Source organism: Zalophus californianus, chromosome 14, assembly GCF_009762305.2.
Source record: "Zalophus californianus isolate mZalCal1 chromosome 14, mZalCal1.pri.v2, whole genome shotgun sequence".
NCBI classification, from domain to species: domain Eukaryota; kingdom Metazoa; phylum Chordata; class Mammalia; order Carnivora; family Otariidae; genus Zalophus; species Zalophus californianus.
Window position 1 is genome coordinate 27,075,465 of NC_045608.1, and position 21,668 is coordinate 27,097,132.

Consider the following 21,668-nt stretch of genomic DNA (forward strand, 5'->3'; position numbering starts at 1 on the left):
AGGACCAGGCACCGCTGGTTAGAATAGTCTCAGAAAGGGCAACTTTTGACTGCAACACTGACTTACATCAATGTGCTTTTAAGATAAAGTGGCCTCCCATTTATCCAAAATTCTAACCACCAGGGCGCAACCCACCTTTCCTCTGTAGTTGGGAGAAAGTGCTGGGCCACAAGCTGCTAACACGATAGCAGGTAACTGTTCAGAGTGACACCTCCACCTCCTCCAGGAACCTTCCTGAACTGACATCTCAGGGAACCCCCAGTCACTCTCACTCCTCCTCCTCCTGAACTCTGGAGATCTCGGTCCTAGCACGGACAACCCCTCATATACATATACACACACTTGCACACACAGGTGGAGCTTCTCCAGGGCAGGGACTGGGTGACATGTCCCCTCACTGCAATCGGTTCAGGGGACTTTGGTGTCTGCGTGGTGTAAATGCATAATGAGCCCACACTGGAAGACCCCTAAGAGCTTCTCAACTAGCTGAGACAGGTTCACTTGACACCCTGTCTTAACTGCTGGAAGGTAGCTAACCCTCACCAGTGTTATGCTCTCAATTCCAGAAGGAGAAATCACACCAACTGCTTGGGGTGGGCTCCACAACACTTGCGCAAAGTACAGTAAGTCCTAGATGTCCGGGAAGGCTAGCCCTGGGATGGAAGGGCCACAAGGGAAAGGAAGGTGGGGAAGGGAGATTGAGGGGGAAGCATGGAAGGTCCAGGAACCGGAGGCTTCACCTCAGAAGTGGGGTGGTGCATGTAGCCACTTCACCTTCTCACACACGTTTCTCCTCACCCAGCCCTGATTAGGACCAGCACCCCCAGAATGCTGTGTTCCTTCCCACTGCCACATTCCTAGCAAAAAGGCATCTCTCCTCTGGATTACCGATGCCACGGATTCCTTTGCTGGGGACCGTGTTTTTCAGCCCAGCATTACAAGTTATGGATTAAATGCTAGTGCTAGCTGAGCCAGTCACAAAGGCCTACCCAGCTCCTAGCTCTGCTCTGAGTGGGAGGAACAGCACAAAGTACCCATGGCCAGGCAGCCAAAGCCCACCTGCCCTCACCTCTGCCTGTCAGTGCTACCAGGTGAGATGAGGCAATTGAGGGTTTCTGTGACCATGGTGGACACAGCTGAGGAGAGGTGGCACATGCAGGGCTGAGGAGGTCCAGGTTGAGTAGGGAGGAGGGGCTGGTGGACAAGGAGGGTGGACTGTGAAGAGCAAGCAGGAGTGAAGGGCCTGGAAGCATCTCTGTAGGCTGAGGCAGTTTCTAATCCAATCTCCACACCACCCCCAGGGGCAGGCATTATCACCTCCCACCTGTAAATATCTCTAAGAGGAAGCAGGCACTGGAAGTATATTTTTGTCTGTTTATTTAAGATTTATCCCTTTCACATTTGATTCTTGTGTGACAGCACAAATGATAATAAAGCTATTTTGTTTGTTCCTGTTTCCCCAATTCCCACCACTGGTGTTCCACTGTTTGCCATATATCCACATATAGCCTAAATGATTAGTTACCTAATATATTTCTCTAAATCACCTTTTTTAAAATATAAATTTTTTTCAAAGAAAAAGTAAATGTAACTCCAATGGAAAATCACTCTGACTTGCCATAAACAGATGGCATGCATCAACAAACATTAAAATGAGCACCTAAGGCCCCCTCCTGTCCAGCCAAGGGAAGCAACCACACTGAGACAAACACTCTTCCAGAGGACACCTTTCACAGTTTCTCTCAGACACTACCCCAGCTCAAGGGCCATGCCCTATTTTAGCAAGCTCCCAGATTCCCCACCCTGTGCTCAGCTGTGAGACTGCTCCATATCCCTCCTGCTGTTCTTGACTTCAGGTTGGAAACCTGCACCACATGTGACTCAGTGCATAAAGAGATGGCTTCCGGTCTTCTGCTGTGATTAGAAACTGTTCTATAGCAGAACTGCTGCTTCATTAGCATTTCAGGAACCTCAAAGGGCTCTTGCCTGGATGAGTGCATTGGGGGGGGTGCGGTGGGGGGGGCACTGAGGAGTTTTCAAGGTGTCCTGTTTACCCTCCATGATGGGTACTCAGGTTCTCTGCTTTTCACTATGATCATCTTAATACCTAATGTAACAGTATAGAACCATTTGTTCATTATTAAGGCTGGCTTTTCAAAACATAATCACTTTGCAAGTATGCTATATCTATTAAATTATTTTCTGGGAATTTGCTTTTGCTTATTTGATCAAGTCGAAATATTTTCCAATTTATTTAGTAGTTCTGACGAGTATTTCATTCTTTCTCTGTTCCTTTGGGTGCACTGCGGGCTCCTTAGTTAAACTGTAATAGAATCCAGCTGAGCTTAGCTTGCTTTGCTAGTGAGGACACTGACAGCTACAACTGCTCTTCACACCACAACTGTGGCCCCCTCCCAGCATTTTCACACATAAAACAGTGCACTCATTACATTTTACAAATGGTCTAGCCCTGGCTTTTTTTAAATCTCTTCCTTGACCCAAATGTGTCTCAGAAGTTATTTTATTTTGCCTCCAAAATGTAAGAGTTTAAAAACATTACCAAATTTTACCTCCTACTCTCAATGTATAGGATCAGAGAATAAAGGCTATAAAATTTCCCCATTTTTGTTCTGTCTCTTTGTAATAGGGGATGTAAACAATATCCGTGATTCAACCCCCCCCACTTCAGATCCAGGGGCTCCGTTCTCAGAATAAAATGTGAGTGGTACTTTCCCCCAACCCTGAAAGTACGTAATGCCTAACCAGCCTTCTATAGAATGTGCTACAAAATCTAATTAGTCTTCTGCTGTTTATTATATTTCTTGAGTCCTCTTTCTAAATTTTATCTGCTTGATTTAAGATAATAATGTACGGGGGACTGAAACATTCAATTTAGGAATTATTTGATTTTTCTGTATATAATTTTGTTGCTGTTGTTTGGTACATACAGAGTCCATATTATGCTTGCTTTGTTACTGACTCTAATTTCTATGCAAATCTTATTCAACCACTAAACTAAGCCCTCGCTCCGTTGCTGAGACATCTACTAGAACCAGATACACTGCTGAACAAAACTTTGTCTTCAAGTTTTTTTCTGGTGTTATTATCGCCAACTTCTACTACCTCTCTGATATAGTTTTGCTTTGTTTCTTGACTTTTCTCCTGCTATTTTTGCTCAATTTTTAATGCTTCCCTACTTCCTGATTAAAAATTGAGATATTAAAAAAGTTGAGATATAAAAAAAGAGAAACTCTTAAAAGTATAGAATTAAGTTGTTTTTAGTAGATACACAAAAACTGTGTGATACCATTTCACTCCAGAATATTTTCATCATTCCCAAAACAATACCCACTCTCATAGTCACTTCCTAATCCCCTCATCCCAGCCCCAACAAACACTACTCTATGTTCTCTCTCTGTAGATTTGCCTATTCTGGACATTCCATGTACAGTCAATTCTAGGTTTTTTTGCAGTAGTTATGTACCCTAAAGTTGCTGTGAATGCTGAATTACATAGAGATACTGAGCCATGAGTGACCTCTGGAATGACCAGCTGCAGAACCACCCAGCTGAGTCCTGCCAACCTACAGAATAAGAAATACCAAATTCTTGTTATTTTAACCCATGAAGTTTTGAGGTGGTTTGTAATATAATAATAGACAGCAGCAGCAAGGGAACACGGCAGCAAGTGCCAGGGACAACATGCTTGATGTATGTGAGGAGCTAGGAATTTGTATAGGAAAAAAACCCAAGGACATGCACTTAAGAACATACTTCGTCAAGCTTTTATAAATATCAACTTGTACATGACCGAATGCCACATCCACTGGAGATCTTTCTATTCTGATTCAACATAAAACCCACTCCTTTCTACTACTCAGCTGTGAAACCTGATGGACACCTTTCACGGCTATTATTTCAAATAAGGAAGACTTGACTTCCTGTGCAAGATTTTCAACTCCATCTTCCAGGGGTTCCACTGAAAAATGACTATACTGGTCACTGAGAAACCACCTGTGGCCTCACAAATTCCAGCCTCATCCACTCCCTTTAATCTGAAAAGACTGTACAGTGGTTCAGGTAGCTACACATCAGAAAGCCACTAAAAATACGAGATCAGGAGTTCAAAAGAAAGTTCTGGAGTTAACAAAAACTGGATACAGTCTAACAAAATCTAGATACTTCCATGGGACAAGAGGAAGGCTAACCATAATAATGAATCAAGTACCTTTCCCAGAAAAATGAGCACATGTATGTTCACACAGAGGGACCTGGACACGTGGCCACATACAATTACAAGGAATTCTAGGCCCACTAAAGCCAACTCTGTGCTTTCATCAGGGTACACAGCCCACATGACCATGCCCTTTCCCCCAACACCACCCCCTGAGCCACTAGCATTGTGCTGCCCACCACATGGCTTTGCCTTACGCCCTTCTTTTAGTCTGGCAGGACCTCTCCAACCTCCCTTCTTCCTTCAAGTCTGAGTTCATGTGCTAACTCCTGTGTGAGGTCACCTTAAACACCACTTGCCCTTTCTCACTCAGAGCAGCCATGCGATCCCTCATGAAAACCTGCAGGGACAGTGCCCACCCCCCCTCACTGCACAGGTAGCCAATGCTGGGCTGGTCTCTCTACATGTGTCTCCACTGGTTGGGAGCACAGATGGGCCTCCTCCAATACCTACATAGGTCAACAGTTTAACTGAGATGTGCCCTTCCCACAAGGAATGGTGGAACCTCAGCAGCACTTCTGCATGCACTGGAGTTGGTCAGGTAAGATTTCTCCGGACTCTGTGAGACATGGCCTTAGAAAGGACTGAAGAGCCCCTGCCCACGGCAGCAACATCCGAGGAAGACATAAGAAGCATGCTTTTACCTTGGTCGGTTTTGGTTGCTGGCTTCCAGTTTTCAGCACTAATTACTGGCAGACAGACCTGCCCCTTTTCATCGATGTTCGGGTGATAGATCTTTGTTTTAAATGTGATCTTCGGTGGTTTGAATGGGTACTCTGCTGGAAAGTTGATTTCGATTCTGAAGGCCCCCTTATCATATGGAGGGTTGTCCTGCAGGGAACGAGAAAAGACCAAATGAACACGCTACAGCTCAAAAACCTGTTGCTGAGACAGAATCGGTCTGTTTACTTGAAAAACTAATTTATTTCAAGCAGTATGCCAACTGAAGCCTTGTCACCTTGAGGGCAACCAACAGTCGATCAGTGTTTCTTTTTTTTTTTAATTATTTTTCTTTCTCTATTTCATTTTTTTTTTAAGATTTTATTTATTTGTTTGAGAGAGAGAGGAAGTGAGAGCGAGTGAGCCTGAGCGGGGTGAGGGGCAGAGGGAGAAGCAGATTCCATGCTGAGCAGGGAGCCCGACGCAGGACTCGATCCCAGGACCCTGGGATCATGACCTGAGCCGGAGGCAGCCGCTTAACAGACTGAGCCACCCAGGCGCCCTCGATCAGTATTTCTAGAGCAAGATGTCTGCTAAGTTCCAGAAAGCTCTGAGATTGATGGTGTGGTCACTTTATCTTTGTATTCTTTTTTTTTTTTAAGATTTTATTTATTTATTTGACAGAGACAGAGTGAGAGAGGGAACACAAGCAGGGGGAGTGGGAGAGGGAGAGGGAGGAGGAGGCCCCCCGCGGAGCAGGGAGCCCAATGCGGGGCTCGATCCCACGACCCTGGGATCGACCTGAGCCGAAGGCAGATGCTTAACGACTGAGCCACCCAGGCGCCCCTATCTTTGTATCCTTAATAGACTTTGAGTAGTTTTAGGTTTACAGCAACACCAAGAGGGAAGTCCAGGTATCCCTCACTTTCCAAAAGTTTGAGTGATGCCACTTTACTTTCACGAAAGGCCTACATTAGTACCTGTTTTGCTAGCCAACAGAAAGAAATCTGAAGAGGATTTTCACTTTTACCAAAAAATGCAAAAAAGTGAAAACAAAGTGCTGTTTTCAGCACACGTGTTTGTTTTGCTGCAATCCTTTAGAGAGGCAGCACGCGCACCAGGAGCAGCCAGAGTGGTGGCGCCGCCCAGCGCCTTCCCCAGGAACTACACTCGGTGTCTTGGTGACAAGCTCTGAACTGTGTCTGTGAGCACCTGTTCTTTATCTGATTTATTTTGTGTTATCTGTTAGCAAGATGTGTCCTAAAGTATCAGACAAGCCTAAGAGAGGTTATTTTTGGGGTCTGGGAACACTAAACCTTTTTTCCATGTAAATTAATGGTAACCAACTGTTTCTTTGCTTTACACCATTTTGGCTTACACAAGGTTTCCTAGGAACGCTCTACTTTGTGTGGTTTTTAAGATTTTATTCTTATGTAATCCCTTCACCCAATCTGGGGCTCAAACTGACAGCCCTGAGATCAGGAGTCGCAGGCTCCACTGACTGACCCAGCCAGGCGCCCCAGAATGCTCTACTTTTGGATAGCAGAGGAAAGCTGAGCTGGGTTCCTGTATGTCTGTTCCTCCACACACACAGCCTCCCCCACCATCAACATCCCTCATACAGTGGCTGTTTGTTACAATCAATGAACCTACACTGACATCTCATTATCACCCACAGTCCAGTTACGTTAGGGTTCACTCTTGGTATTCATTTTATGGTTTTGGTATGGTATCATACATTAGAGTTAGAATCTGACAGTATATATAGCCTTTACAGATGGCTTCTTTCACTTCGTAATATGCATTTAAGGTTCTGCCATGTTTTTTTCATGGCACAATAGCTCATTTCTTCTTAGCACTGAATATTTCATTGTCTGGATTTAGCACCACTTATTTTATCCATTCACCCACTGAAGGACATCTTGGTTGCTTCCAAGTTTGGCAACTATGAATAAAGCTGACTTACACATCTGTGTGCAGGTTTTTGTGTGGATACACCTTCCCAACTCCTCTGGGGAAATACCAAGCAGCAAGATTCCTGGATTGTAGATTAAGAGTATGTTTAGTTGTTTGTTTGTTTGTTTTTTTAAGACATTTATTTTATTTATTTTTAAAGATTTTATTTATTTAGTTGTCAGAGAGAGAGAGCACAAGCAGGGGAAGCAGCAGAGAGAGACGCAGGCTCCCTGCTCAAGGAGCCCAATGTGGGGTTTGATCCCAGGACCTAGGGGTCATGACCTGAGCCGAAGGCAGAGGCTTAACTGACTGAGCCAACCAGGCCTCCCAAGGGTATGTTTAGTTTTGTTAAAAAAAAAAAAAAAAAATCACCAACTGCCTTCCAAAGTGGCTGCACTATTTTACATTTCCACCACCATCGAATGAGAGTTCCTCACCGAGAGACATCCTCCCCAGCATTTGTTGGTATGTTTTATTTTTTTAAAGATTTCATTTATGAGAAAGAGAGAAGGAGAGAAAGAGAGAGAAAGGATGAGCAGGGAAAGGGGCAGAAGGAGAGGCAGAGGGAGAGGGGTAGCAGACTCCCCACTGAGCAGGGAGCCTGACATGGGGCTCATCCCAGGACTCCAGGATCATGACCTGAGCCGAAGGCAGATGGCAGCAGACGCTTAACCGCTTAACCGACTGAGCCACCCAGGAGCCCTAGTGTTAGTGTTTTAGATTGCTGTCATTCTAATAGGTTTGTAGTGGTATCTTGTTATTTTAATTTGCAATTCCCTAATAACAATATGATGTTGACTATTTCATATGTTTATTTGCCATCTATATATTTATCTTCCTTGGTGAGATATCTGTTCAGATTTTTTGCCCATTTTATTAAATTTTTTGAAGATTTTATTTATTTGAGAGAGAGAGAGAGAAAACATGAGCAGGGGGAAGGGCAGAGGGAGAGGTAGACTCCCAACTGAGCAGGGAGCCTGATACGGGACTTGATCCCAGAACCCTGGGATTATGACCTGAGCCGAAGGCAGTTGCTTAACTGACTGGACCACCCAGGCACCCCTTTTTTGCCCATTTTAAAACAGACCCTTGGGGCACCTGGGTGGTTCAGTAGGTTAAGCATCTGCCTTCAGCTCAGGCTATGATCCCAGGGTCCTTGGATGAGTCCCCCATCAGGCTCCCTGCTCAGCGGAGAGTTTGCTCCTGCCTCTACCCCTGCTTCTTCCTCTCCCTCTGACTCTCCTCCAGCTTGTGCTCTCTCGCTCACTCTCTCAAATAAATAAAATCTTTAAAAATAAAAAAAAAATAGGGTGCCTGGGTGGCTCAGTTGGTTAAGCGACTGCCTTCGGCTCAGGTCATGATCCTGGAGTCCCGGGATCGAGTCCCGCATCAGGCTCCCTGCTCAGCAGGGAGTCTGCCTCTCCCTCTGACCTTCTTCCCTCTCATGCTCTCTACCATTCTCTCAATAAATAAATAAAAATCTTTATAAAAAAATAAAATAAAATAAAAATATGGGGCACCTTGGGTGTCTCAGTCGTTAAGCGTCTGCCTTCGGCTCAGGTCATGATCCCAGGGTCCTGGGATGGAGCCCCGCATAGGGCTCCCTGCTCAGCAGGAAGCCTGTTTCTCCCTCTCCCACTCCCCCTGCTTGTGTTCCCTCTCTCGCTGTCTCTCTCTGTCAAATAAATAAATAAGATCTTTAAAAGCAAACAATAAAAAATAAAAGTCAAGTAAGAATTTTTTGTATATTTTTAGATAACAGCCCTTTATCAGATAGGTCTTTTGCAAATATCTCATCTTTTAAGAGTTGGGGGCGCCTGGGTGGTGCAGCTGGTTAAGCGTCCAACTCTTGGTTTTAGCTCAGGTCATGCTCTCAGAGTTTTAAGACTGAGTTCCCTGTCAGGCTCCACAATCAGCACAGAGTCTGCTGGAGATTTTCTCTCCCCTCCACATCCCTAAAATAAATGAATAAATCTTAAAAAAATAATAAATGAATCTAAAAAGACTAAAAAAAAAAGAAAGAAAGAAAAAGAAAATATGAAGAGTCACACCAGGGGTAAATAACAACCCAACCAAGACCACACTGAGTGCTGATAGGCCAAACAGGTGGCCAGGGCTCCAAATTCTGGCTAGCTTGGTCTTCTCATCATCATCCAGCTGGATGGCTAGACTCTGGAGAGCTGAGCTTGCCCCTAGCTGTTAGCCAGTCAGGGCCAGAACCATGTCCCACCTCCTTGTCCCTAGGATGGCTCGAAGATCTAGACCTCAGGGGCTGGATACCCTGATGGGCCCAGGAGCCTCTGAGAGACGATGAGCCCCAGAAAAAGAGCCCCAGCCTCTCCTCACCCTCCGTCTACCTTTGGGAAGTTGAGTAAACCCTAGTACTCTGGCTCTCCTGCCGTATCACACCCAACCCAAAGAAAGCTAAGCTTCTAAGAGTGCCCAGGAATGCTGTTCGCAGCCTCCACAACACAGCCCCTCCTCTTCAAGCCCCAGACCACCTGGGTATCCTCCAGCAAACACAGCTCCTCTGCTGGGAAACAAGGTTGGCATGCAGACATGTCCAAAGAAGGGAGGCATGGTGCAGGGGCTTTGAGGACAGGTAAAATTAGGGAAGGCTGAAGGGTAAGAAAGGTCTTCCAGGCAGAGAAGACTGAAGACTAGGATGGTGGGGCTTGGAAGGGGCAATCTGGGGCAAGACAAGAGGCTGGGAGCAGCCAGTGTGGCTGAGGGGCTATATGGGGTCTTCCTAAGGAAAGGCTGGGGCCGCGTTTAGGGCTCTGAACTCCCCTCTGAGCAGTGGGATATCCTGTCAGAAGATTAATCTATGGGGAAGCTTGTGAGGAAGCTGGGAGACTCAGGGTCTGGAAGAAGGTGGAGATGTTAGCGAACAGTCCAGGCCGGGTGCCTATGTGGGGAGACAGCCCTGCACACACCTGGGAAAGGTTACGAGGTCATTTTTATCCCAACAAAACCATCCTTAATCCCTTCTTTAGGAACACAGAATTCTCTAAAACACTGTCCAGAAGTTAAAGTGGCAGCAGACCCCTCCCAGGCCTTGTCCTGTATGCCCACCTGGAGTCACTCACTACCAAGGACAGCTCGACTCACTGTTACAAATGTACAAATTTGTACAAATTACAAATGGGGGAACTCAGAGAAGATTGCTTTTGGTTTTGATTTTTGGTTTTTAGGGGTTTTGTTTTTGCTTCTGGTTTTTAAGAGATTTAAATTTTCTAAGTAAAAATCACGTTCACTTATACTGCTTGAGCCATGTAAAAAGAGCTTCCCTGTACTTTTGTTTGGCTGGTCATATCTGCCAGATTTATTCATTCATTGCCCCAGACTGATCAACCACCCCTGTGCCTTACCTGAGACTGGGCCCTGCGCTAGGAGCTGGGAGACAAGAATGAGCCGGTTCCAGTTAGCAGTGCTAACCTCGGCTCTACCTCCTGCTCACTGGGCAAGCCGGGGACCTTCCCGAACAGCTGTGAAATGAGAGTGTAACTTCAGTCTGCACTGATGAGGAGGTCTGACCTCATAGAGTCCAACGTGCTTGGCACCTGGGCAAAAAGCTCAAGAAAAGCAGTTCTGTTGCTACTAGAAGCACGACTAGGCTGAGCCTCTCACCACTACCTAGGTAATATGGCTAAGCTCACCTTAACTTCTCTGGGCCTCTGTCCTTGTCTGGGGCTCTGGGGATGACCAAAGGAGTGGCTCGGGTGTGTGCCAATCACACAGACTGTCCACCTGTCCCAGTGATTTTTGCTGAAGAAGGTGTGCAAAAATTAAAACTCAGGATATACCTTCTTTTTTTAAAGATTTTATTTATTTATTTGAGAGAGAGAGAATGAGAGATAGAGAGCACAAGAGGGAAGAGGGTCAGAGGGAGAAGCAGACTCCCTGCCGAGCAGGGAGCCCGATGTGGGACTCGATCCCGGGACTCCAGGATCATGACCTGAGCCGAAGGCAGTCGCTTAACCAACTGAGCCACCCAGGCGCCCAGGATACACCTTCTTGATAAAGGCCTAAAGCACTTGTGAATTTTTGACATTTCAGAGCTAAACTTATTCTGTGGAAGGTAGCTCAGAAACTCTAAGGGACCTTAATGAGAAAACATGTTTGTGTTGTAGAAAAGTATTATACAACTAACCAGGAATTTGCCTCACACCAAGATCAAGCTGTAACACCATTCCATTATCAAATTAACCAAAGATTCTAGCATTTTTATCTTTACGCATGACCCTGATCAATGTTTTTTCTGTTATTCCTGCCTATATGGATGCCTTGCATTCCCTTTAGCTCATATTACTGTGTCAAGGAATGTTTTTATACGTAAAATTAATTTCTTCTGATAATTTTACATGCTCTCAATTAGTGCACAGCCTTGAAATTTTATTTCTCTCTCTCCTGAAGACGCTACAGGTGATTAGCCAAACATGTATCCACTCTCCCTTTATATAACTGACTGCTTTTAAAGTGTTTATTGTTTATTTTATAAACAGTACAGTTGAGGAGAAAAGGAAAAAGAAAAGTAACTTTTGTGCTAACAATCCACTTTTCTGCATTTTCTTCTAGTCATGATACACATGCATGTAAAGAAGATTCGACCACTCTTTCCCAAGGACTTATTACATGCTAGCTGCTTTTCTGTCTTATCTCCAGTTCACCCCCCGCCCCCGATGGCAACCTCAAGCAGATGCTGTCATCACCCACATCTGGAAACGAGACAAGTGAGATGGAAGTTGAGCAATCAGCCGAAGAACCTAAACTAGTCTTCCTCTCCTGTAACACAGCTCACTGCACATGCAGGAATCCATCTGGTCCCATCCTCGTCACCTCCGTGGGGCCTGCGGGCCAGGGGCACTGACGAGAATGTGCCGTTGCTCACGCGGCTTGCTGTGCCGTGAGTCACTGTCTCTGTCTCTGTACAAGAAGTCTTGTGTCTCCTGCCGACATCCAATAAGCTGCGGCAGGCTACCTTGTTAGCTTGCAAGTAGGGTAAAAACTTCAGATCCTTCATAGTTCTTGACCCCAGCTTTGCAAGGCACAAAGCTGTTCTTCAGCAACTAAGACCAAGAGGAAACTCCTCCACACATGGCACCAAACCACCCGGGGCCATTTACCCACGTGTCCTACTCCTAACCCTGTGGCCAAACATAATCTTTCCTTCCCAGGGCAGCCCTTTAAGAATCCCAAAACTCGGGGCGCCTGGGTGGCTCAGTTGGTTAAGCGACTGCCTTCGGCTCAGGTCGTGATCCTGGAGTCCTGGGATGGAGTCCCACATCGGGCTCCCTGCTCGGCGGGGAGTCTGCTTCTCCCTCTGACCCTCCCCCCTCTCATGCTCTCTATCTCATTCTCTCTCTCAAATAAATAAACAAAATCTTTAAAAAAAAAAAAAAGGAATCCCAAAACTCCACTGCATTTCATGTCTTCCCTTCCATGAATGAAGACCGACTCCTTCAATTATCCACAGAAGTAACAGTTTGTGTCACCGCTGTGCCTGCTTTCTCTGTGATGCAGTGAGGACACCACACAGCTCTCTGGCAGCGAGAGGAAGTCAGGCCAATCCTCCCACTCCCTGACGTGGACTGCTGCCACATGGCATGTCCCCATAATGTGTGCACAGCTGTCTGACACCACATGCAGGACTCATGGCTGACTTGTGAACAGGAGGTCCTGGTTTAGATCTAATGAGGACGCTGTCCCTTCTTCAAGTGTCAGACAGACTAAAGGCCCTGGGCATTGCATCCACTTCTGTCCACTTTGGTGACGACCCTTCAGCAGCATCTTTTCCCTATGCTTCACCCAGTTAACAAAGCCTGAGATTCATTACTAGTATGCCAAGCCCAGACCTGCCCTGCTGGCTGCCTGTGCCCCAGAGTTGAGCTGTTTTGTTAAAGGGGAGCTTTCTATGCTCTCAAGTCTTCGGGTCCACTCTAGAATCTTGTCAAAAGCTGAGACAAGCTCATGGATCTTCTGAACACAGACAATGTCTTCTTACCCTTTGTAAATTGTCAAGTATTTATTCTTTTGTATCTATTCTGAAAATGCGCTTTCTGGTTGCCTGAATCACAAAATCTGCTCAATCAGTGGCTCATCATTGCAGAAAGCAATGTTGCTTTCTGAAGAGGAGTCATTTGTACTATTTCCAGCAATTTGGTTTATAGGGCTCTTCACAGTATAGGTCTTTGTCAACGAATACCCAATGTTACAGAATTCCATCATATTAAAAGTATTAGTGCGAGTAAGTATTTTTGGAATTGGTTTTCCAGTCTCTCATGACCAAACTACCCTCTGAATTATATCTGAATTTAAAAATCACAATCTCGGGGTGCCTGGGTGGCTCAGTCGTTAAGCATCTGCCTTCAGCTCAGGTCATAATCCCAGGGTCCTGGGATCGAGCCCCACATCAGGCTCCCTGCTCCGCAGAAAGCCTGCTTCTCCCTCTCCCACTCCTCCTGCTTGTGTTCCCTCTCTCACCGTGTCTCTGTCAAATAAATAAATAAAAAAATCTTTAAAAAAATAAAAATAAAAATCATAATCTCCATGAACTGAATTCAATAAGGAACTTCTTCTCCTCTGAATTCATATGTACCTCTCACAACACAATCCACTTTCCCCCCAAGAATGGAAGGAGCTAACATTTGTACCCAAAAAAGTGTATGAAATATTCCATCCCCCAGGAAAACAGCTGTTAGTCCCCTGCTGCATGGCCCTAGTATGTTCTCTATGCATATACAGTGTAAACAAAGGCATTTTATTCTGGACATCTGTACATATTACTTACAAGTAGTTATAAAACTGGAGTCATACTGTCTATACTTTTTGTACTTCTGTTCATGTCGCTATACATTGTCTTCAGCTCTGCAATCCAGATGTTTCCCACTTCTGTTAGGCCACAGTACCTTGCGGGTAGAGCCATACTCCATGTTAAAGGAGGACCATGGAGGGCAGTGCCCCTGTGGCTTTTGTCCACAAGCCTGTGCCTGGCTTGGACAGGAGCTCAGCAGTTCCCACTAACATGGAGGGATGCTCTTCCCCCAAAACATCCCCAGTGTAATCTGAGGTTGGCGACAAACTTATGTTTTATGTATGGCTCCCCTCATTTGGCTTCAACCATTACAGCTACAGAAAGGCAGAAGGGAGAAGCTGCAGGAGAATCAGCAGGACTTGGCTCCACCTCCGTCCAGAGAGATGACGCAGAAAGAAGGAACGGGTCTGGCAGGTGAGGATTGCCAGTGAAATGGGCTGTAAGGTGAGTAAGGACCCAGAAACGAAGGTGAGAGACTGGAACTACAAATGTACCAACAAAAAGGTGAAAGAAGGAAACCAAAGCCTCAAATGTGCTGCCGGAGGCCAGGGTGGAGTTGAGAGAAATCTTCCTTCTTCCTTGACAGAAAAAATAACCTAGCACTGAAGGAGCTTTTATGCTGTGCCTGGGACAGTGCCAAATGCTTTTAATCAAGAACAGTACACCAATCACCAGAGGGCAACGGAAGAAAAAAGGAAGGAGCGAGGGACTGTATCACAGATATCCAAACATCCTACTAGCTTTGGCAAGTTTTTAGGTTTTGTTCCGGGCAGGGGGGGGGGGGGGGGTGGAGTTTTTTTTTACATTTATTAATACTTAAAAAAAATTTTTTTAAAGATTTTATTTATTTGACAGAGAAACACAGCGAGAAAGGGAACACAAGCAGGGGGAGTGGGAGAGGGAGAAGCAGGCTTCCCACTGAGCAGGGAGCCCGATGCGGGGCTCGATCCCAGGACCCTGGGATCATGACCTGAGCTGAAGGCAGACACTTATAACGACTGAGCCACCCAGGCACCACCAAAAAAGTTTTTTAATTGAGGCAAAATTCACATAACATACAATTAACTTTTTTGGCACGTATGATTCAGTGGTATTTAGTGAATTCATAATGTTGTACAGCCCCCTCTCTCTAATTTCAAGACTTTCTTTGCCTTCAAACACTCTGTATCCATTAAGTAACAGAATATCGAGGCAATAAAACTTTGTTCAAACAATTACATTTCTGCTTCAGTGAAGGCTGAGGGAGCTTGGCCAGAGGTGGCTAACTTCTCCCAGGAGGGAGAGGAGAGGAGCTCAAGGCTGAAGAGGGTCCCTCAGGTAGAGGGCAAGCAAACCAAGAAGCACACACGTCGCTTTCTATAATCCGGCCTCTAGAGTTGCTAAAATGACATTCGGTGCTATCACAGACAGAAATCTGTGTTTGTTGTAGAAAACGTGGGAAAACACGCTACCCTCATCTCTCCTCCCTGACAGAGAACTGAGGCCAGCACCCTGGCAGATGGCACTCCTGCCCCTTCCCTTCTAGGTGAACACATCAGCGCGCACTCTCTCACACACCGGGGATTTGTGCGCATGGTGCCATAACCACCTTTATTTTTATCACCTTGCGGTTTGCTGCTGACATTACCCTCATCACCCATGCACACTTATGTCCTCAATCTTCATAATGGTCTGGATGTACCATAATTTCTTTACTACCACCCGACTACAGGGCTGAACTCCATTTCTTTTCTTTTTTTTTTTTAAGATCCTATTTATTTGGCAGAGAGAGAGAGCGAGAGAGGGAACACAAGCAGGGGGAGTGGGAGAGGGAGATGCGGGGCTCGATCCCAGGACCTGGGATCATGACCTGAGCCGAAGGCAGATGCTTAACGACTGAGCCACCCAGGCGCCCTGAACTCCATTTCATTTGTAAAGATGAAATCAATAGAATCATGAGTGTCCATGGGAGCGGTAAAGACCCAACATACTTTTTTTTTAAAGATTTTATTTATTTATTTGAGAGAGAGAGACACAGCGAGAGAGGGAACACAAGCGGAGGGAGTGGGAGAGGGAGAAGCAGGCTTCCTGCAAAGCAGGGAGCCCGATGCGGGGCTCGATCCCAGGATCCTGGGATCATGACCTGAGCTGAAGGCAGACACTTAACGACTGAGCCACCTAGGCGCCCCCACCAACATATTTTTTAATAAAAAACAAAGCTACCATGCATTCCTGAGAGCACTGATCAGCTCCCCTGGTTGAAAAGCAGAAAAGCAGTGCTGGCAAGGCTGTAGGGAACCATGAGGACATGGTGGCAGCACCCACTCTGGGAAGCCGTAAGATCAACAATGATATTTCTTCCTTTTTTTTTTTTTTTTAATTTACTTATTTATTTTGGAAAGGGAAAGAGAGGGCATGAGTGGGGGAGGGGGCAGAGGGGAGAATCCCCTCTGAGCAGGGAGCCCTTTGTAGGGCTCAATCCCATGACTCTGAGATCATGACCTGAGCAGAAACCAAGAGTCGGACACTTAACCGACTGAGCCACCCCAGGACCTTGATGATGTTTTCATATAAGGAAGAAGCCTGGTTTCATCTAAGAGAAGGGAAGTGGTGGCAAGGAACCTTGCTATTCTGGTGGGCTCCTTCCGGTGTTCTGATAGTTGCATTTTGATCACCTGTCTTCCCCAATTAGTCCAGGAGATACCTGAGAGCAGGGACCCAAGGCAGCCTCAGAAGTAATCCTCAAATGTTTGCTAACAGAACTGCTAAACCAGCAGATTCTCTTCTTGATTATAAAACCATCAGTGCAGGGTTTATGTTATTCTTTCAAATACGGCCAGGAATGTCGGATCTCAGAATAATGGTTTAACATACCTGAAAAACAACAACCCCAGAAGCTTGTACACTGAAAACATTTCCACATCTCTGGATATCCCAGGCACCAGTCACAGCTTAGAGTGGCTAATAAAGTAGGAAGGCTGTGAGGACCTCACAGCCAATCTAGGAGGAGGGAGTCAACTCCAGGTCCTTCACACGGAAATAAAACAAGTTCTTGTTAGGAAGGAAAAACTGAGGGGCGCCTGGGTGGCTCAGCTGGTTAAGCATTTGCCTTTTGGCTCAGGTCAAGATCTCTGGTCCTGGGATCAAGCCCCGCGTCAGGCTCCCTGCTCTGTGGGGAGCCTGCTTCTCCCCCCACCTCTGCAGCTCCCCCTGCTTGTGTGCTCTCTCTCTCTCAAATAAAATCTTTAAAAAAAAAAAAAAAGAAAAACTGATATTATTGTTTTAAAAACCAAAGCTAATTACAACTGAATTTTAAAAAAATAAAAACACACAGGCCCAAATAACCCAATTTTAAAAATGGGCAAGGTAACCTGAACAGACATTTCTCCAAAAAAGGTATATAAATGTCCAACAAGCACAGGAAAATATGTTCCACATTATTAGCCATCAGGGAAATGCAAATCAAAACCACAATGGGATACTACTCTGCACCTACTAGGAAGGCTTGTAATTTAAAGGACAGACAAGTGTTGACAAGGATATAAGGAATTAGAGCCCTTATATTCTGCTGGTAGAAATGTAAGTGGTGCAGCCACTGTGGAAACGGTCTGGTGATTCCTCAAATGGTTACCCCGAAGAAATGAAAACATATGTCCACATAAAAACCTGTATGTGAATGTTCACAGCAGCATTATTTTTAACAGCCAAAAACTGGAAACAATCCAAATATCCATCAACTGATGAATGGATAAGTAAACAGAATATAACCATTATAATGGAACCTTATTTGGTAATAAGAGAAATGAATTACTGACACATGCTACAACATGGATGAACCCTGAAAGTATTATGCTAAGGAAAGAAGCCAGACACAAAAGGTCATATATTGTATGATTCCATTTATATGAAATATGCAAAATAGCTAAATCTACAGAGACAAAGTAGATTTTTGGTTGCCTAGGGGGATGAGGGTGATAGCTACGGGTGGGGGTGGTTCTTCTGGGAATAAAGAAAAATGTTCTAAAATTGTAGGTATATTAAAGAGGGCACATATTGAATGGAGCACTGGGTGTTACACGCAAACAATGAATCATGGAACATTACAACAAAAACTAACGATGTAATGTATGGTGATTAACATAATAAAATAAAATTATGGTTATAGTTGCACAACTCTGTGCATATACTAAAATCCACTGAACTGTACACTTTTTTTTTTAAAGATTTTATTTATTTATTTGAGAGAGAAAGCACAAGCAGGGGGAGAGGCAGAGGGAGAAGCAGCCTCCCCACTGAGCAGGGAACCTGATGTGGTGCTCTATCCCAGGATCCTGGGATGGTGACCTGAGTCAAAAGCAGGTGTTTAACTGACTGAGCCACCCAGGTGCCCCTGAATTGTACATTTTAAAAGGATGAAATGCATGGTTTGTGAATCTCAATAAAACTTTAAAAAAAATCGGGGCACTTGGGTGGCTCGGTTGAGCATCTGACTCTTGGTTTTGGCTCAGGTCATGATCTCAGGGTCGTGAGATCAAGCCCACATCAGGCTCTGCACTAGGCAGGGAATGTGCTTGGGATTCTCTCTCCCTCTGCCTCTCCCCCCCCCCCCCCCGGCTCATGCAAGTGTGCGCGCTCACTCATGGACTCTTGCTCTCTCTGCTTCAAATTAATTAATTAATTAATTATTTAAAAAAAAAATCAAAGCTAACACAGAAATAGTAGTTCTCAGCTAAGGGTGGTGGTGTTCCTCCCCCACTGGTTTAGAAATGCGGGGGGGGGGGGGCGCGCCTGGGAGGCTCAAGTCATAATCTCAGGGTCCTGGGATCGAGCCCCTTGTTGGGCTCCCTGCTCAGTGGGGAGTCTGCTTCTCCCTTTACCTTCCCCAACCTGACTGCTAGTGCTCTCTCCATCTCTCTCAAGTAAATAGAATCTTAAAAAAAAGAGAGAGAGGGGCGCCTGGGTGGCTCAGTTGGTTAAGCGGCTGCCTTCGGCTCGGGTCATGATCCCAGGGCCCTGGGATCGAACCCCACATCAGGATCCCTGCTCAGCGGGGAGCCTGCTTCTCCCTCTCCCTCTCCCTTTGTTGCTCCCCCTGCTTGTGCTCTCTCTGTGTCAAATAAAAACTTAAAAAAAAAAGAGAGAGAGAGAGAGAGAGAAATGCCTGAGGGTGTCCTTACATTGTTCCGATGACAAAGCTGGCTGTTGGCACCTCCTGGACAAGAAACAGGGACAATCTTACACAAATAATCCACAGGCACACACCGAAATGCAGTTTACAACGCAATCGCATTGAGAAATACTGCTTTTGCATAACTACAAGTTCAATTTACAAACTGTTTAGGAGGTGCCTACTATGTGTGACACATGGTGCTAGGGACAGGAAGTGGAAGGGAAACTGATACAGGCTTCTACCTGACCCAGAAATTGTTGAGACAGATATCCATACCACAGTAAAGCAAAAGTCACACTGTGAGGAGTGCCCAAATCAACGGAGCAAAGTGATGTGGGCCAGGTCACAGCAGACCCCAACAGGCTGTCAGCCAACAGGCATTCCCCCATTTCTTTGCAGGCAAAACCCCAGTTTTGTATGTGGTCATGCTGCTCCCTCACTGTGATCCTGGGGTAAGTCCTGACTGGCCTAAACCTGCCCAACAAAGCAGCCACTAGTTGCTAGTGGCTATTGCACACTTGAAATGTAACTCTTCTGGGGTGCCTGGGTGGCTCAGTTGGTTAACCATCAGACTCTTGATCTCAGCTTAGGTTTGATCTCAAGGTCAGGAGTTCAAGCCCCACAATGGGCTCCATGCCCAGTGTGGAGCCTAAAGAAAGAAATGGACAGCAGCTCTTTCCACCCATGGGTCCTGCCCCTATGGCTTTAATAAAATTACCTTTTTATACGAAAGAAAGAAAAGAAAAGAGAAAGAAAGATGTGACTCCTCTGAGTTGAGATGTGCTATGAGTGCAAAATACCACCTGGATTTCAGAGATCTTGTACAAAAAAAGAACTTAAAATATTTCAGTAACAATTATTGGCATTATGTGTTAAGAAATATTTTTAATACAATGCATTATGTAAACTATTTTATCAAAATGAACTCCAAAATGAAAATTTAAATTTTTAATGGGACTACTAGAAAATTTAAAAGTACAGCTGTGACTCACAGGATATCCCTATCGGACAGCACTATCCACTGTGGGACTTTCCTACCTCAGCCAGTGATAGACAGGGGTGGGGTTGGGGCAGGGGTAAGCCATGTGTCCTGGTTCTGGATAATGACATATGGGGGCCTGTGGGCAGCTTCTGGGATGGGATGGGTGTTTTGTTCTTGGTCACACCAAACTACACATATGATAAAACTACATAAACACACACATATTAAAACTGGAGAAATCGAATATGGTCAGCGGACTGTATTGCCATTAAGTTTCTGGTTATGATACTCTGCTATGGCTATGCAACAGGTGAAAGGTACCGCCGATCTCTATTACTATAATTGCATAAGAATCTCTGATTATCTCAAAATAAACCATTCAAAGAAAGAGAAGAGAAGGGAAGGGAAGAGAAGGTCGTCTTCCTACCCTGGCCACTGTGGGCCCTGCAGCTGACTCCAGGACTTCAGCAGCTGCGTGATGACTGGGCGAAGGCCAGGCTGAATAGAACCAGGAACAGGAGAAGAGGGACAGGCCGAATTTAGGGCCCTGCTCACATCACTGAGCTGCTGGATTAAGCCCAGAGCATGCACCATAGGACTTTGTCAGCAGCAGTAACGTTCCCTTTTCGAAGCAAAGCTAAGTTGGGGGTTTCCTTACTTGCAGTCAAAAGGGACCTCACCAGTATGAATGGTGACTGGAGAGAACACAGAAGAGTGTGATTCACTGAGACCAGAGGATGGGGAGTTTCAGAGAAGACTCAGGAGGAAGAGGATGGGTGCCTTAAGTAGAAGAGGTATGCGTGGCTTCCTGAGCAGGAAGAGGTGTGAGGTTCCTGAGAAAACTGGGATGCCTCTCCTTGAAGGTTAACAGGAATTTAACTCAACAATTAGGGTTTTGAGTACCGTAGCCACAGTCCAACTTAGAGTCATCTGGTGGAGGGTACTGACCTGCAGCCCACAAGACAAGGGAGCAAAGTTGTTCAAAAGAGGCTGGTATCCAGCCCGGGTGGGGGAGATGTGATGATGAGCCAGGGAGGTGCTGCAAAGAACTTCTGAACTGGAAAAGCCTGCACAGAGACAAAAGTATTTCCAGTTTTTGAAAGGGGGCATTATCAGTGCAACTCATGCCCATCCTCAAAATGATTCTGGAGGGGTTCACCAGAACCTGGTGTGTGTGGACACTGAAAGGAGAGCAGTGTGCCCCAGGAGCCAGCGTGAAGGCCGGAGAAACTGCCGGGTTAGAGAGACTACTTCTTCTCCCACCAGCTGGCATGGGAAACAACAAGGAAGTACAAGGCCTCTCTAGAGGGCCTTCATTTCATTTTAAAAACAATTCTTGAGGCAGCCTTTGATATACAAGGCCTCAGGGATACAAAGATGACTCACAAGTCTGTGGTTCTGAAGCCCAAAAGCAAAGACATCCAGGGCAGCTGACTGGAGCATTAACCACAACATTAGCTGACGTAAACACTTGCTCTGCCCCAGGCCCAGGAGCGCTGTCAACTTATTTAGTCCCCTACCCGCTGTGAGAGGCAGGCACTTACTAGCTCCATTTTACAAATGAGCAACTGAGGCACAGATAGTCTGAAGGAAGACTTACTGTCACTGTTGGAATGTTTCCGTCTGTGCATGTCTTACCTTCTCAATAAAAGGTAAAACTAGTAGCAGCACCATCACAAGTTCAGGGTGACAATGACGGGACAGGAGTAGCCCAGGAAAGAAAGGAAATCAAGATGGAACGAATTCCTGGGGCACCTGAGCGGCTCAGTCGGTTAAGCATCCGACTCATGGTTTCAGCTCAGGTCGTGATCTCCAGGTCATGAGATCAGGCCCCGTGTCGGGCTCCATGCTCAGTGCAGAGTCTGTTTGTCCCT

At 45.7% G+C, this 21,668-nt stretch overlaps 1 protein-coding gene across 2 annotated transcripts in view; it reads right to left on the reverse strand.

Moving 5' to 3' along the window:
* Nucleotides 1-21,668, reverse strand: part of UBE2L3 (ubiquitin conjugating enzyme E2 L3) — a 57,282-nt gene that overhangs the window by 2,570 nt on the left and 33,044 nt on the right. The window contains exons 3-4 of one of the 2 annotated variants that reach the window (XM_027576172.2): nt 6,860-6,931; nt 4,878-5,064 (exon numbers count right to left, since the gene is read on the reverse strand). In XM_027576172.2, the coding sequence (XP_027431973.1) occupies nt 4,878-5,064; nt 6,860-6,931 (259 nt within the window). The remainder of the gene's footprint in view (nt 1-4,877; nt 5,065-6,859; nt 6,932-21,668) is intronic. The other variant, XM_027576173.2, reaches the window with a different exon arrangement.